Source organism: Trichomycterus rosablanca, chromosome 12, assembly GCF_030014385.1.
Source record: "Trichomycterus rosablanca isolate fTriRos1 chromosome 12, fTriRos1.hap1, whole genome shotgun sequence".
In the NCBI taxonomy this organism is placed as follows: Eukaryota; Metazoa; Chordata; class Actinopteri; order Siluriformes; family Trichomycteridae; genus Trichomycterus; species Trichomycterus rosablanca.
In genome coordinates, this window is record NC_085999.1 from 4,462,526 (window position 1) to 4,481,086 (window position 18,561).

The window sequence follows — 18,561 nt, forward strand, 5'->3', positions numbered from 1 at the left end:
TAAAAAATTAATCAATATTTGCCGAAGTTATGGGCAAAAATTCAGAAGTCCCCTATTGACTCATTTACAGTGTGTGTATATATATATATGAATTAATATTTAAGTATATGTAAATATGTAATACCATATTATTAACACATTATGTAATATTTTATTCTATTAGTAGATTTTGTAATACAGTGGTACCTCGAAACTCAACTCAATTGGTTTTGGGAGTTTAAAAGGTATTTTTTCCCATAAGGATGTTTGGGAAACCTGTTAATGTGTTCCATGGTCCTGTGGAACTGCGTATACTTTAGGCTAATGTAAAATAATGGGGTTGTTTTTGACACTTATACACTGAAAATAACACAAATATAATATTAAACACTGAAATAAAAAGCTGATTCTTACAATTTCTCAGAAACTCGAGCTCTAACACAAGTTTAAAAGTGAAACAGGAGGAAAATCCAGCTAAACACATTCAGAGTGAATCTGATGGTTCTTCCACACAAATGCAGATTCGCCTCATATTCACACTTTGATGATGTATTACTGCACCGCTCAAGCCGAGCGCTGAACAAAGCGACTGTTCATTGTTAATTTGAAATTAAATAAATACATTTTTAAAAAACTACTTGAGTTTCAGGGAAACATTGAGTTTAAGGGTACAAATTTCTCAACAAGAGGTGTTGAGTTTCAAAGATTTTGAGTTTAAGGGACGTTGAATTACAAGGTACCACTGTATTTTTATTCTTAAGTCGTTTTCTTTAGTGCTTCACCTCTGTGGAACATTTTTCCTCACTTTTTATCATCTCACTGCTCCCCTTTTTTATCAGGTTGTCATCGAGGGCTTTTTTGAGCACGGCATTCGAGGCCACATCTACATCGACAATATCCACATGAGCTCCAGTATAGAGCTGCAACAGTGCACTGGTAAGTTAAGAGTCTAATAATAACCTTCCTAAACCTGCTCAATGTTTCCTCTGATAACAAAATAGAGTATCTTTTTTACTCCAAAAAGAAACATATTTTATTGTATTTATTGTAGTGACATAGAAACATGTGAGCAAACAATACAAACACTGATTTTTAATCAGTGTAAAAGTTACAACTCACCATACTCCACCTAGGACAAGGTGACAGCTAAACTACAGAAATCTCAGCCAAATAAGAACAAAAAGAATGAGAATATTAACATTTCCCTTGTACACAGATCACTGGCGCTGATCTTAATCTGGTTTAATCTGATTTATTAGTAATTAGAGCTTTACAAAACAAACGCAGCCATTATTCAACAGTAATCTTGTTGTTTATGATACCCAGTGCTTTTTTTTTTTAATGGACACTTAGAAACTACTTGATTATAGTGGACACTAAGAAAACAGGTTTTCTTTTAAAGCCAGAACAGTTTGTTTGGGTTAGCTGTGATGGATTGCACATGATCTTTCCTAATCCCAGCTTTTACATTTTAATGCTCTTTCAATTAATGTTCATCAGCCTGCACATCCAATCCCTGCACCTCTGCCAAATAAATCTCTGGTTTCGCTGCGCACAGAGCTTTTAATTGTGTCTGCATTCCAGCAACGATGAGCGGCCTTTCTATTTTTGGAAGGTGCTCGTGTCACTTGCGGCTCACCCTAAATCTGATTCTTTTACTTCCCTTGTTTCATTTTTACTTTACTTGGACTAAATATTCTGAACATCACTAGAGCATGAGTTTATAATGCTATGGAAAGCTACACCTTTCATGGATTTTAACAGTAAATCTTGATTTAACACTAAGTTAAAATGTATTATGTGGCAAGCTGTTGCCTAGTGGTTAAGGTACTGGACTAGTAATCAGAAGGTCATTGGTTCAAGCCCCACCACTGCCAGGTTGCTGCTGTTGGGCCCATGAGCAAGGCCTTTAACCCCCAATTGCTCAGATTGTATACTCTAACTACTGTAAGTCGTTTTGGACAAAGGCGTCTGCTAAATGCTGAACATGATAAATGACATGTAAACGTATTAAAAAATTAAAATTGGCATTTGTGCTAACTTATCAGTCATTGACATTTGCTAAGAGGCCTCATGTGTCTTAAATTTGCACATATTACTCCTCTTCTTCCTGTTCTATGTTGGTAGCTGTCAGAAATTAAACTGAGAGACAAATATGTGTGCTGTGTTATGCAACCCAACACTGTTTTGCTGTATATGTCAATCCTAATGCCTAGCAGTATAATCCTAAGATGTTATTTTTGCCTCGTTCTCTCAAAGATGAGCACAGAAATGAATTTCTGTGAATAATTTCTGTGAATATCAGTGCCAAACCTTTAAATAGCTTTTTATTGTTTACACTTCCTGATTCCATTCTCTCTTTTCTTGTTTTTTAGAACCCTTCCCTGCGTTCCCACCTGAGATGACTGGTGAGTTTTTCTATCTTATAGCCGCTTAGATGGTTGTTCTAATCCTTTGCAGATGTTTGTGCTTCGTGCTTGTTGCCCAGCACAGCTTGCAGCAGCTGATTGGCTCTGTCCAGGCTCTATATTGGTTCAGAATTGCACTTTTATTGTGAATAAGAGCTCTGCATAAATGCCAGTCCCAGTCAGACCCAGGAACTGTGAGAGACGTGCTGAGTGACTTATGCAGCTTTGTGTCAGTACTGTCTTCGGCATCATTACCATTGTGTTCACCTTGCCATCCAAAGCATGGAGAGTATCGCAGCATGCCACTGACGTTTCATGATAAATATTCAGTGATGTCTTGTGGTCGATGTTGAGTTTTGTTGTCGGGGGTCGGCATGGTGGTGATGATCACTTTATGTGTGGATGCAAAATTAACATTTCTTCACTGCACATGTTAGAGGCTTTCTGCACTAAGGCAGAAATATATGAGCATTTAGCCGTGAGGGATGGTAAGCATGAAGTAGCAGCTCGATAATCAGGGTATTAAACTATGTGATGCTATTGTTATGGTTATTTTTTAACAAATCTACCATTGGGTGTAATACACATTAGTGTGATTAAAGCTTAACAATATTTCTTATGCACCATCACATACTTACTGTTACATATTCCTGGCTCCACACACCCTCCAGGTTTTCCCTTCTCCTTCTTTCTGGAGGAATTCAGCACCTTATATAAAGTTCTGTCCGCTCGGAAGAACCGCATGGACTTCTTAGTCGAGTCCACATTCAATTTCAGTCTCTGCCCAGATCCTTGAACAGCTTCTTGGAGAAATGAGGCAGAGATCTGGACAAGTCAAATTACACGCCTGTTTTACTCCTGAATACAGAGACAGGGAGTTAGATTAGATGAAGGTGGTAGGGGGTTGTCAGTGGCAGAGGTTTGCTAGATGTGATGTGTGTAGTATGTGTGAAAAAGAGAAAGAAAAAGGAAAAAAAACAAAGGAGAGAGAGAGAGAGAGAGAGAGAGAGAGAGAGAGAGAGAGAAAGCAATGGAAGGATGGTGGAGTTGCTTTTTTTGCCATGCTGGATGGGGCTTATGGAGGAGTTTGGCTTGAGGCAGATGAAGCCGGCACCGATCCATGCATGAAAGAAAACAAGTTTCAGACATGAAGGCAAGCAGACAACACACGCAGACTCTCACACGGAGATGAATCGGGACTCTAGTGTATGCATGTGCACGCTCACTCGCACACAAACATCCACCATGACACTCTCTCTAGCTAAGAATATCTGCAATTCATATAAAATCCGTCTTATTTTAGAACATTTGGCCGAATATGAAACAGTATGGTAATGTTATGTGTTACTTATTGACACTTTAAAGAATCACTAAGATTCTAATCAGGTTGCACAGAGCAGAAAACCTTTATAAATAGCAGCTTTGTGTGTATTACCAACTTCAAATTTACTTTAAGCTTAAGGTTAGCTTACATGATACATGCTAGGGAGAGGCTACATGCATGCACGCACATCTGCCTGTCTGTGTGCAGCAAGTGTCTGTTTTGTTTTCCGTCCTGCAAATCCGATCTGAGAAATCAAAAATAGCAATCGGCCTCGCAAAACTAAAGCTGGCGTTAAGCTACGCTGTCTGCATGCTTCTCTACTCCAAGCCAACCTTTCTGTGTCTGTCCACCAGGGGGAGTCCCACCTGGCATGAGTGACCCCACTGTGGACACTACGGTGTCCTTGCAGCCCATGCCCACCTACTGGTATTACGTAATAGCCGGAGGGGGCGCACTGGTGCTTCTGGTGTCCATCACGCTGCTCATGGCGCTGTGCTGCCATCGCTACCACCTGGCTGCCAAGAAAAGCACACATTCGGTGACCTATCAGAGCTCGCACTACCCGGGCGGCGGCTCTACAGCACCCACCGTGGAACCCATGCTCACTATTAAGCAAGAGAAACGTGAGCCCGGTTCGCAGTGCTAAGAAGCGAGGGAGACGTGGACAGCTGGAGTCCTAGATTGTCTTTCCGTTCTTCTGCTGCTTCATAGCCGCCAACAGGCACAGACACCCGGTGATGTATCTGCAGTGCCGTTCAAGAGAGATTATGCACCAAGGATAAGCCATCCACCAGCTTTTGGAGACATTTGGAGACTGTCAATCATGAAAAGGGACACATAATTGCTAAAGGAACACACTTAGGCCGGGAAATCATGGATATTTGGCCCTGATGGACCCTCCGTGTGGGATTTTGCCTTGTTTGCACTTGTAGCTCAAAGCAGAGACAAGTGTGCCACCAGAATCCCTAAATGGCACGAAGCCACCTCACTGTGTATGTGCTCCTCCTTTCCTTGGTGAGTGGCTGGATGGGCTCCTGACTTGGCACAGTTTTAATCCTGCTTGTGACCAATCCTATTGCCAAGGGAAAGGGCTGCACACTGCTGCCAGGACAACGTACGAGGAGAAAAACCCAGGCTGTATAACGGCGAGTTTGCATGAGGACTGCATAATGCATACACACACTTTTTCACCATGAAAGGAGTTGTTTAGAGATGTTTCTGGAATCATAAAGGAGGAGGCAGAGTGGAAAGCATGAAATAGATGCTTAACAGGCAGCAGTGTAACAAATCATCTGTATTTTTAGAAAAAAAAAAAAAGTGTTTTTCGTGCCTTGTGGAGGCACATGTGTGAGTGGGTGGCTGGATGTACTGTGTGGGTACGAGTGTTATCAGTGTATGTGCGTGGGTGGCTGCATGGCATTGTTATCCCAGACTTATACCCCCTACAGGTTTTTTTTCCCTTCCTCCTCCCTGCCGTTGAGCCCGTCTCCTAACGGAAGGATAATCTATATCTGACATGTGCATTTCGTTTTACAGTCTGTGAAGCTCTATATATTGCTTTACATTTATATCTAAAGAGCTTTGATTTTTCTATATGCAAAAATATTGACCCTGCCTTAGCCATTCTACACCTCAAATCAACCCACCATCTTCATGCCCCTACATTCGCCTTAAACGTACGAGTGGCACAGAGCTGCTCGATGCCAGTCAGTATCTAAGAGCCTCACTTTTTGCAGGAAATGTTTATCTCCTTTACAAAATATGGTAACTCTTTATATACGCTACTTATTTTCTGTAATATTTTTATATCCGACTGAATATGTCATGGTTGCTGACTGAAAGGCTAAATGGAAACGCATATGCACACGACTGATGCACTGATTATTGTACGGCTTATTCTGATAGCCAGTGTTGATTTCTGTTGCTATTTTGACTGTTGTTGGCTGTGTTTTATTGACTTGTAAGTATTTAAAGTGTTAAACTCAAGCTGTGAATTAAAAGTTGTGACTTTTTTTAGATTTGATAGCACTACAGAGTGAGAGAACTGCACACTGTGTCAAATTTAAAGGTTTTACCGTCACGATTTCTCTCAACTCTCTTAATATACACAAAAATATATTTTATTTTGTGCTGTACCGTACTTGTCAATGCCTTTATTTTCCATACCAACCGTAATGTTTAATGTGACACACTTTGTAATTTATGTTTATTTTTGAAGTATCTGATAGCTTTAATACATGGGTTCATCATGCTTTAACATGCAAACTGTAATTCAATAGTGTAATTCAATTAGTGGTTCGTTGAAATGCCAGTGACAGGCTTGGGTGGCACAGTGATAAAACATGCTAGCACACAGGTTCGAATCTCAGCTCTGCTACTGGCAGGCCAGGCGTCTAAATTGACAACGATTGGCTCTTCCATTGGGTGAGGATTGCAGTTACGACGCATGCTAGCTGATTGATGATAATGGAGATCAGTGTGTGACTCTCCGTACGCGATACTGATCCCCATATGAACCCACCTTGTGCAGGTGAAAAGAAGCGGTAGGCTACTGCACACATGTCTGAGGGGGGCGTTTGTTACTCACGGCTCTCCTCAGTCAAGAGTGGAGGTCAGCAGCAGTAGAGGAAGTGACATGCCATCGTGTAATTGGACATGACTAATTGAGAGGAAAAATTTGGCAACCTAAAGATCTGAGAGGATTAAAGCTGCATTTACAAAGCTAATTAAACTCCCGTTTATTACTCGTAAAGCAATGTTGATGGATAATTTTGAATTTTGCTTTGATGAAGTCAGAGAACCAGAGAAGCGGCCTTTAGTCATTCACTAGTTATAGCTGTTGTTTCCAGTACTGAAAAAAGCCAGTTGCATACACATTTCTGACCAGTAACCAGTAGCTCCAAGTGTTATAATACCTACGTGTAACAAACCAGCAATGCACATCAGACACCAAGAATGTCTTTGTAAATGCTGCCCTATGTTGCCATCCATATGTCTATTGTAAAAAGTATTGTAATTGTACAGTATATTACAAAAAAAGAAAACACACACACACACATACACATAACAACCAAAACACCAGGCCTAAGGTAGAATTTACAGCCATGAGTTTGAGGCATCGTCCGTTATAAAGAGCCGGCCTTCATGCAGCCGCTTCAGGTTTTGGCAGCATCAAGGGATTAAAGGAGAAAGTGAATCCCCATATGTTGTTATGGGTTATTGTCCATATGGAAATAGGTGAAAATAACCTTCCATCATGAAGACACGGGCCATTTTCGCCCCATTAATCCACTCTTCACAAAAAATGTGTGGAAAGACGGAGCAGGAGATCAAAGCGAACAGGGCAGATCTGGTTCGGCCCGGAGTCTGAAGGGTATGCTTAAGAACACAAAAGCACATAAAAGCCACTTGTAGGCAGCCAGGATGAGCACCTGACCTGACAGGCCCGTGATGACGCTCGGAGAGAAAATAGTTTCTCTTCTTTTCTAGCCAGGCATTATTTTCCTGCCTTAATCCCTGCATACAGTACATCCTTGTTAACGGAATTACAGCTGCTGTAATAACAACATGTACCATGCAGCCTGTCTATCACACGTATTTCAAGCTGGCATTAAAGCTGTTCTTTAAGATCTTGCGCTTCTATTTTTATAGCAGCAGTCTGTAAACCAGTTGTCAAGATTTTGGTCTCGCAAAGAACGTACAGGAACCTGGAATAAGTTCAAATTTAAAACACTGAGCCGCTCAGGTGGCAATACGGTAAAAACACACGCTAGCACACCAGAGCTGGGATCTCGAATACATCGTATCGAGTCTCAGCTCTGCCCGCCGGCTGGGCTGAGCGGCCACATGAACAACGATTGGCCTGTTGTTCATATAGGGTGTGGTATTAAGCCGGATAGGGACTCTCTCATGACCAATGCAAATATGACCTCTGCTGGCTGATTTGTGGCACCTGCACAAAGACGGGGAGAGAGTGCGGGTCAGGGTGTGTCTCTCCGTACACAGGGCTGGTCCGCAGCTGATCTTGTCTGGTGTAGGTGACAAAATGCATACGTCTATTGCCCAAGTGTCGGAGGGGGTGGGTTAGCTTCGTCCTCCTCAATCTGAGCCGGGGCCGGCATTAGTGGAGAGAAAGCATGACGCAATCGGGCAATTGGATGCGCTATAAGTCGGGAGAAAAAGGGGAGAAAATGCATAAAAAAATGAATACACTGAATTACAATGTAATACCACTGACAGATTAGCCAGAGGAAATACTTTTGCTTCATTATATAGGGCCTCTAAGTCTGAGCCCCCAAATTACCTTGGATATCTTTGTCCAGAAGTCCAAGAGAGCATAACTGGATTTTACTAGATGGGAATCTGCCAATTATGTTGCATGTATGGCAATTGAAGGGATGGTGGCTGGCATCACATATTGTCAAGTCAAATGTCTTTATATAGAGCTTTTTACAATGGACATTGTCTCAAAGCAACTTTACAGAATCCAGGACCAACAGACCAAAAAGTTCTGGACATTTGTTGGTGCAAACACGCCAGGTTCCCGTCACATCTAGTAGGAGCAGCATTGTTGGCACTGCAGTCTCGACTTGCAGTCTTTAACCTCGAGAGGGTAAACAGGTTTCCGTCAGAACCACCTTGGGGTAAAACAACAGAAGATGTAGTTACATTGTGATGAATAAATGTGCTAGCCTCATACTCTTGACTGACTAAATTAAAATATATTTTGCTAAACAGATCTTACATAATAAAGAATTAACTTACACACATTTTATCTTCTTGCTCTTTTACTGTGGACCCATGAGTCTTTTCTAGCTCATAAGCTTGTGTGATTAATTCTGACATCAAGCTTTTTGCATATTAGTCGCAATACCATTAAAGTATTTAATTTTGCTTCAGACTGTGTTTAATTTATGATCTCCTGCTGAAGAAAGCAGTTTAATATGTTTCTTTTATTTCACTGAAACTGAAAGGTTTGCAGAAATCCAATCTGATGATCATGATGTGCTTTTAAATCAGCTCTGGCCGCCCCTCTGCGCTCTAAATATTTCTAATTAGATAATGGCTTGATTGCATTTTATTAAGCCTGCCGTAAGCATTCTTTTTTTTCTGGACCTTTTCCTTTTACTGTCCATCAAACTATATTAATGAGCAAAACCACTTAGGAGGGTCTTTCAGGCCGTGTACTGGCCTTACGGTGCCAAAAGTCTGTCTCAGCACAAAATACACTGTGTATGCAGAGTCTGATAAGTTGCTTCTGAGAAAAATGTCATTTTCTGGATATTTTATGTTCATTTGAAATCTTTCTGAATCACTAAGTTAATCAGAGAGCAGCAAGTTCACTTTTAAGATTGACTTTGTTTAGTAAATCAGTAACATTTGGTTTTGTATGTGTTTTATTTGTTTCTTCATGCTTTGACTACAGACTCTGATCTTCTTTCTATTCATAGTGACTGTTCACTCCCAGCATCCTCTCTTTGTGTATATTGGGTCTTGACTGGGATTGTCTGTTTATGTGCCATTTGTGAGCATTTCAGCCTGTTTTAAAAGAGTTGAGAAATATTTTAGCTTGTTAAATTTTATGGTATTGGAAAATGTTGTGCGGAATGTAATAATAAAGTAATATTTTTCTACAAAACTGGTTTTGGGGGTGTTTTGCAGTTGTGTGCATTTATTTGGTAGTTGATAATGATAGAGATGTGTAAATGTACAGTGTGTGTTATTCAGGCTAGTTACACTTTGATTTTCTTGGTATTATTACATTATTTTAACATTAAAACATTATTTTGTAATTTGTCCTAATAGGTTTTCAGCATCATTAAATGTTTTCTGTTTTTGTTTCCTTTTCAGAACACAGACCTATTGAATTCGGAAACAATCCCCAGTTCGATAACAGAGAACACCTAGACAGAGGTAAAGCCCCCCTCCTCTTTTTTCCTTCTTTATTCTGGCTATTAAGCTTAATTTAATATCTGTTTTATAGACAATGGTGGCTCGGTGGGTAGCACTGTTGCGTCACAGCAAGAAGGTCCTGGGTTCGATCCCCAGGCGGGGGGGTCCGGGTCCTTTCTGTGCGGAGTTTGCCTCCGTTTTACCGGGAGCTCCGGTTTCCTCCCACAGTCCAAAAACATGCCGTCAGGTTAATTGGAGACACTGAATTGCGTGTGTGTGTGTGTGTATGTGTGTGTGTGTGTGTCTGCCCTGCCATGGACTGGTGTCCCGTCCAGGGTGTTGCCTTGCGCCCATTGAAAGAATGGGATAGGCTCTAGCACAGCCCTGCGACCCTAATTGGATAAGCGGATAAGAAAATGAATGAATGAATTTATAGACAATTATTGTGAATAATGAACAGTTGGTTGAAAGTCTGTCTCTCTTCTTCACAGGTTTCTCGTTCTCAGCCTGGAGCACACCCATGCCCTCGCGGACACCTCCGGTAACACGCGTCTCCGAGAAGGAAAACGCCTGGCTGTTAACGCTTGACCCCATCCTGGTCACCATCATCGTGATGAGCTCTCTGGGTGTGCTGCTGGGTGCGGTGTGTGCCGGTCTGCTGCTCTACTGCACGTGCTCCTACAACGGCCTCTCGTCACGCAGCTCCACCACACTGGAGAACTACAACTTCGAGCTGTACGACGGCATCAAGCAAAAAGTCATCAACCAGCAGCGCTGCTGCTCAGAAGCATAAAGACCTGCTGGAACGTTTTGGCCTCTCTACAGCTTAGTCAAAGACTGTGATTAAACCTCACTCTCCTGCCACGCTCCACTCTGAGCAGATCGCCGATTCGTTGAAGCACATGCTCGCAGCAGATCGCTCGGCAGGTGTGAAAGAAAATATCGACACATATCAACTGAACGCCTATCCCAAATATAACGAAGCAAATTAAGGAAAGTGTATATGAGTATAGATTTGTAAAGATATAAAAAGATCTAATGGGAGTTAGAAGTGAGTGGCATTAGGACTTTGTAGACGGATCATTGCTTGTGAAGTCTTTGCCTCCATTTGTGAAAGACGTGGTCTAGAAGATTGTGGACATGTTGTTTAGTTTTAGACCTGTGTCTTTATGCACATCTGCTTGAGTTGTTGCTCTGTACCATAGCCATCACACCGTTTTACGCTGTGTCAAATTTCTTGCCAGTCTTAAGCTTACGCTCACGTTCAGTCTGTTTATGTTGTGCAACATTGTTTTTTAAAGCGGGTAGATGAAGAAACATTTGGACCTTAAAAAGTCTTTGACCCAGTGCATTAGGTTTAAGTATTACAGCTCGTCTATCGTGTTTTGTTTTTTTTAGCATTTGATTGTTGGATCTGTACACATGGTGAAGCACTGTGTGAACCATTTCAGAATTATTTATTTGCAACCTATGGATTGCGAGGAAATCGGAGCCACTTGGTTCAAGAGTGTTAGAGACTAAAGAGAATGGAAGCTAATTCATCCACGCGTGGAGAGAACGTCTGCATTTCCTTCACTTACCCCATACGCTAAAGGAAAAGAACACAGCACAGAACTACTCTACCGAAGGTGCTAAGAAAAATCCCAAACCTCTTACACGGACCCACAGCCGAGCCTTAAGTGAACTGTATTTGGATGAGAGCCATTGTAAAACACTAGTTCTTGGATTTAAAAACTTCAGGAGCTTGGTAGAATCGGGCCTTATGCTTTCTTTCAGTTCAGACTGTCTCCTTGTTTTGATGCGTTGTTGAAAAGTAAAGGTCAGCTACACCACAAAAGCAGGTTTGCTGTAAAACACAAACACGGATTGAAATTTCACAGCATGTTTGTCTCACCATGACGAGGGAGAGTGAGCGGAATAAAAACAACACGCTCCCGCCGTCCCGTACAGAGGCATGCTGGGAGCCGGGGCTCGTAGGTGCACTGATTAGGATGTGCCGAAAGCAGCAGCCGATAAGGATCGCTCGGAGAGAAAGACGGTGTGTCCAGCTCTGTTGTCACTGAACTTTGTTGACTCTTTTCAAGTGCCTTGGAGCTCTGACCTGTTTAGCTTTGCTGCAGAGCTGTGAAAGTATTACCTCTTCTGTCTGGGACAGGGGGCCAACACCAAAAGACATGGACATCCCGGCACTGGTCAGATTATACAGAAATGTTCTCTTTGTAGACTTTGTACAGAAAATGTTCTTTTTATTGTTATTATTATTATTATTATTATTTAATAAAGGATAAATAAATAGTACGTATGTGTGATGTGAATGTTTTTAGGTTGTTGAGGTGGATAAAAACGTGGATGGCAGCTTCTAGACGCCTGCAAACGTTACTATACTTAAATAAATAAATAAATAAATAAAAAAACAAGTTTATTTATCAACACATAACAGCTTTAATCGCAGAACACCTTATTAAAGTTTCAATAAGTCTCCGGAACTGTAGTACAAAGCCCATGCACTCTGCACAGGCGCCTCTATCTGCTAATCAGGGTCCTTACAGAGCGTTTGCAGACCCCACCCACATAGTCCGGTCATCCCGCCCTAGCACAAACAATAGCTAATCAGTGACTGCTGCAGGCACTGCCAATTATCCCTGCAAGATATCAGCACAGAAATAAAAAGGTTGGTTATGTATCTGAAATCTTATCTCAGCCATCCAGCCACAGACTACCAATCTGATCACTGCCAATTATGCCCACAAAATGGCACCCAGCCGACCGGTGGCAACGATGAGCAAGGATTTTGGGCGCCACCTTGGTAGTTTGTGGCTGGATGGCAGAGGTAAGATTTCAGATACATAACCAACCTTTATATTTCTGTACTGATAATTCTTTAAAATCCTTGCTCATCGTTGCCACCGGTCGGCTGGGCGGCATCTAGCAGGCATAATTAGCAGTGCCTGCAGCAGTCACTGATTGGCTACTGTTTCTGCTAGGGTGGGATGACCAGACTATGTGGGTGCGGTCTTCAAACGCTGTGTAAGGACCCTGATTAGTAGATAGAGAGGCGTCTGTGCAGAGTGCATGGGTGAAAAAGGGTTCTGCTTAGGGCTGCACGCGGGTCGGAGGAGGCGTGAGCAGCAATATACCCACCTCGACTGTAATCAGGGATCCACCAGCAGCGGAAGACAAATTGACTACACTAAAATGGAGAAAAAGGGAGAAAATGCATAAAATAAAATAGAAAAAAATTCTTGCACATGGATGATGGTTGGTAATGTTAGCAAATCAGCCATAAACTGCCAAAGATTTCTGACCTTTTCAAGATTTGAATGCTCTAAATGAAGTATTAAATTCGTAAAATTTGATGAAAGTGATTTGTTCTTCTGTGTAATAGCTGTATAAAAATCAGTGTACAGCACAGCAATTCCATGATCTGAAATTCAAAATAATGTGTGACGGAAAAAATCAACAGAAACTAAAATAAACACAAAACAATACATTTAATTGTCATGTGTAAAGGATAGGGAAAAGGGTTTAAATAAAAAAAAAAGCTGTAAAAAAAAAAGTAAACCTTTTCTTTAAAAAACACACTTATGCGGCCGCTCAGGTGGCGCAGCGGTAAAAAGAAACGCGCTGCAACCAGGGCTGGATTCTGAGAAGCGTGGTATCGAATCCAGCCTTGCTTTACCGGTTCGAAGCTGAGTGGCTATACAGTGTATCACAAAAGTGAGTACACCCCTCACATTTCTGCAGATATTTAAGTATATCTTTTCATGGGACAACACTGACAAAATGACACTTTGACACAATGAAAAGTAGTCTGTGTGCAGCTTATATAACAGTGTAAATTTATTCTTCCCTCAAAATAACTCAATATACAGCCATTAATGTCTAAACCACCGGCAACAAAAGTGAGTACACCCCTAAGAGACTACACCCCTAAATGTCCAAATTGAGCACTGCTTGTCATTTTCCCTCCAAAATGTCATGTGATTTGTTAGTGTTACTAGGTCTCAGGTGTGCATAGGGAGCAGGTGTGTTCAATTTAGTAGTACAGCTCTCACACTCTCTCATACTGGTCACTGAAAGTTCCAACATGGCACCTCATGGCAAAGAACTCTCTGAGGATCTTAAAAGACGAATTGTTGCGCTACATGAAGATGGCCAAGGCTACAAGAAGATTGCCAACACCCTGAAACTGAGCTGCAGCACAGTGGCCAAGATCATCCAGCGTTTTAAAAGAGCAGGGTCCACTCAGAACAGACCTCGCGTTGGTCGTCCAAAGAAGCTGAGTGCACGTGCTCAGCGTCACATCCAACTGCTGTCTTTGAAAGATAGGCGCAGGAGTGCTGTCAGCATTGCTGCAGAGATTGAAAAGGTGGGGGGTCAGCCTGTCAGTGCTCAGACCATACGCCGCACACTACATCAAATTGGTCTGCATGGCTGTCACCCCATAAGGAAGCCTCTTCTGAAGTCTCTACACAAGAAAGCCCGCAAACAGTTTGCTGAAGACATGTCAACAAAGGACATGGATTACTGGAACCATGTCCTATGGTCTGATGAGACCAAGATTAATTTGTTTGGTTCAGATGGTCTCAAGCATGTGTGGCGGCAATCAGGTGAGGAGTACAAAGATAAGTGTGTCATGCCTACAGTCAAGCATGGTGGTGGGAATGCCATGGTCTGGGGCTGCATGAGTGCAGCAGGTGTTGGGGAGTTACATTTCATTGAGGGACACATGAACTCCAATATGTACTGTGAAATACTGAAGCAGAGCATGATCCCCTCCCTCCGGAAACTGGGTCGCAGGGCAGTGTTCCAGCATGATAATGACCCCAAACACACCTCTAAGACGACCACTGCTTTATTGAAGAGGCTGAGGGTAAAGGTGATGGACTGGCCAAGCATGTCTCCAGACCTAAACCCAATAGAACATCTTTGGGGCATCCTCAAGCGGAAGGTGGAGGAGCGCAAAGTCTCGAATATCCGCCAGCTCCGTGATGTCGTCATGGAGGAGTGGAAAAGCATTCCAGTGGCAACCTGTGAAGCTCTGGTAAACTCCATGCCCAGGAGAGTTAAGGCAGTTCTGGGAAATAATGGTGGCCACACAAAATATTGACACTTCAGGAACTTTCACTTAGGGGTGTACTCACTTTTGTTGCCGGTGGTTTAGACATTAATGGCTGTATATTGAGTTATTTTAAGGGAAGAATAAATTTACACTGTTATATAAGCTGCACACAGACTACTTTTCATTGTGTCAAAGTGTCATTTTGTCAGTGTTGTCCCATGAAAAGATATACTTAAATATCTGCAGAAATGTGAGGGGTGTACTCACTTTTGTGATACACTGTATGAGCAACGATTGGCCGGTTGCTCATGTGGGGGGTGGGACAAAGAACCGGATGTGGGTCTCTCTCTGTCAGAATGCGATTGCGTTCTCTGCCGGCTGATTGGAGGCGCTTACACAGAGATGGGAGAGGGTGCCCTTAGGGTGTGTCTCTCCGCATGCAACGCTAGGTGGCGCCAAACTCGTCAATGTGTGGGTGGCAAAGATGCATCTGGCTGCTGCTCGTGTTTCGGAGGGGATACGGGTTAGCTTCAATCACCTCCGTCAGGGCAGGGTTCGGCATAGACACAGAGGAAGCACGATGCTAATTGAACAATTGGATGCGCTAAAAGGGGAGAAAAAGGGGTAAAAATTAATAAAAAAAATAAATAAAAAAATAAAAATAATAACTTTTTTTTTTTATTAAAAATAGATTTCCATCAATATTGTCAATAATGTGCTCCACTAGCACACTAGTGCCGAGATTCTGAACTCCGGTCAGCTGGGTGCCATCTAGGAGGCATAATTGTCAGTGCCTGCAGCAGACAGGTTTCTGCTTGGGCGGGATGACCGGACTATGTGGGTGGGGTTTTCAAACGCTGTGTAAGGACCCTGATTAGCAGATAGAGAGGCGCCTGTGCACAATTCATGTGTGAAGGAGGGTTCCGCTAAGGGCTGTGCACGGGTCGGAGGAGGCCTGAGCAGCAATATACCCACCTCGACTGCAATCAGGGATCCCCCAGCAGCAAAAGACAAATTGACTACACTAAATTGGGAGTAAATGGGAAAAAATGTTTTAATAAACAAATAGAATATATATATATATATATATATATATATATATATATATATATATATATATATATATATATATAGATAGATATATAGATATATAGATATATTGCCAATACTGTAGTTTTTGAAGTGTTGACTTCTTTATTGATCACTAATTTAGGTGACAGAAACAATATACAGTACATAGACATTAATCAATATTGGCCATTTTGTCATAATGCTGTCTGAGTTCATCTCTAACTAGACTAAACATTAAACAAGATAAATAAACAATTACACAAAACTACAAAAAATTATCATCAAATATGAGCATGTTTCAAAATATTACCAAAACTTGAATTTAGTGTAGCAGTACCACTCTGGTGCCGTTCAGTTTATTGGTTTCACCAATGTTTTCCTAATCATTTGTGTATTAACAAATTGAAAATCAAACTGATGCCAATGTTTTACTGTTTGTATTATTTTCAATAAATAAATATTTGAAAATGCTAATTCCTCAGATTGAAACCTACCTGAACATTTCATCAGCAACTGAAGGCAGCAACTCACTTCCCTGACATTCCAGTCTTTCTTTTTCATTTCCATTCCCCGTAAGGCCATATTACTCATCAAACCAGACCTTATTTGTTTAGAAGCCAATTATAATCTCTCAAAGGGTTTGACCTGCCCTACTATGTGATCTTAATTCATCTTAATTTATTTTCCTTCCTTTCTTCCTGTTCCAGTCTTCCACAGAGACAGCAATATAACTATACCTGAGCACTCTCTGATCTTCGGATAGAAAAACAAAAACATTGGTTTAAGGGCTTTACCTTTTATCTAGTAAGCTTTCATCATGTTTCCTAAAATCAGTATCAGCCCACAACCTCGAGAGCCTAAAGAGGAAGGAGCAGGGAGCTGCACACTGTCAGTGGTGAGAGGCTGGGAAAGGGAGATAGAGCATCCGTGCAGAGTTACTGAGACCCAAATGAAGAAGTAGAGAGTACAGACAGAGTAAGAACATGTTAATGGTTGTTTTCCCAGTCCATTCATCATAATGAAGGTCAATTTGAGGTTTAAGGCACTCGGGTACTTGAAGTTATAGGATGTAGTGGTACGACTTGGCTTTGGTTGCCATTTCAATGGCACAAACAGCATTAAAAAGGTAAACAAATTAATTAGTTATTTTTGGGTCTTTTTTTTTTTTTTTTTCTCTGATTTTCCCCCCAATTTTCTCCCCTAATCTAGTCGTATCCAATTACCCTGATTGCGTTACGCTTTAGCTCTACCGATACAACCCTCCACTGCTGACTGAGGAGCTTCACAAATGACACACGCCCCCTCCGACACATGAGCAGTACCGACTGCCTCTTTTCACCTGCTTGAGGCGAGTTCATATGCAGATCAGCCTTGTGCACAGAGAGCCACACCCTGATCAGCATTATTCCTCAACTCTGACTGCAGGGGTCTTTATTGCACCAGTTATGAGGAACCCTGGTCTGGCTCATCCCATCCCTGAACAACAGCAAATCATTGTTCATGTGGCTGTCCAGCCCAGCCGGATGGCAGAGCTGAGATTCGATCATTTTTGGGTCAATTGAGTGGTTTGATTACTGACTGTGTCCCCTCCTATTGTACACCAAATACACCATTTACCACCTATTTTTGCTTAAGCATTTAAGCACCTTTAAGTCAGCAGAATTAAACCTAATTAAATACTTATGGAAAGTTCTAAAGCTCAGACGGTTAATTACATCTCAATTTATTCCATCCCTTGAAAATTGGAAGACTTTCTTCTTAAGGAACAGCTCAGTATTCCAGCACAATTATTCAGGACTTGTAAGAGAGGATTAAATATGTTCTAAAGGCAAAGGCTGGCACTGCTTCTCATAAGCTCTGCTATATAAATCCTCTACATTACTGATTTATGTTATTTTTCCATCCTCAATAGATTTTACCAATCATAGTCAAAGAAAACCTCAATAGATTCTCAACAGAACTTCTCTCGTGATGAAACTCAAACCCTGACAGATACAAAAATATGTTTGTTTGCTGTTTATCTAATACTCCATGTGGGTAATTACTTTTTATTGTATTTTCACAGCTTGGAGCCCAATAACACAATAAAGCCAGGGCTTCGCGCTACCATTCCTCTAAATTAGCGTGACACTATGATAATGAGAGGCAATTCACACTGTGTCACAGCCGTGCCCCGAGGAAGCAGAAAGCATGTGCGTGACAAAATCATTTTCACATGATGTCACAATAAGGACAATAATGTCGTGCTGTGTATTTTTTAAATGTATGTCTGCCTTATGTTTTATATATAAGGACGTCAGAGTGCTCCGACAGCTGACCCCTGGGGAACTTTCATAGCACAGGATTCATTTAGCATCTTACACAAAGCCAGTGAAAAGATTCCAGAGAATTTTTAGGAGATTGTGAATTTGAAAAGGAGAGACATTCTGAATGTGTTGTGGAGGAGGTTTAATAAGGTTTTTAATCATTATAATACCACAGTTTCTTTTGTTGCCATACAGAATGATGCAGTTAATATAATGTGGTCACAGAAGTTGAACTATCAGTTAAAATTACTGTATCAATAGTAAAAAAAACAAAAAACTGTAATGTAACCATTAATCACAGCTAATCTGTACAAACAGAGGAAACCCACGCAGACACTGGGAGAAAATGCAAACTCTACTCTACCCAGAAAGGACCTTTGCCATCCAGCCGGGTAATGAAACACAGACCCTTTTTGCCTACTGAGTCAACGTGCTGCCTCAAAGCTGCTTTTTTTACATAAGTCACTTAAACTGGGTAGAATTCTTATTTATATTAACACTGCACTTGAGAAAAAACAT

General features: G+C 41.5%; 1 protein-coding gene across 1 annotated transcript in view; it reads left to right on the forward strand.

Moving 5' to 3' along the window:
- Window positions 1-11,901, forward strand: part of nrp2b (neuropilin 2b) — a 100,695-nt gene extending 88,794 nt beyond the window's left edge. Inside the window, exons 14-17 of the mRNA XM_063005387.1 lie at window positions 819-915; window positions 2,355-2,387; window positions 9,562-9,624; window positions 10,095-11,901. Of these exons, the coding sequence (XP_062861457.1) occupies window positions 819-915; window positions 2,355-2,387; window positions 9,562-9,624; window positions 10,095-10,396 (495 nt within the window). The 3' untranslated portion in view covers window positions 10,397-11,901. The remainder of the gene's footprint in view (window positions 1-818; window positions 916-2,354; window positions 2,388-9,561; window positions 9,625-10,094) is intronic.
- Window positions 11,902-18,561: the final 6,660 nt, after the last annotated feature.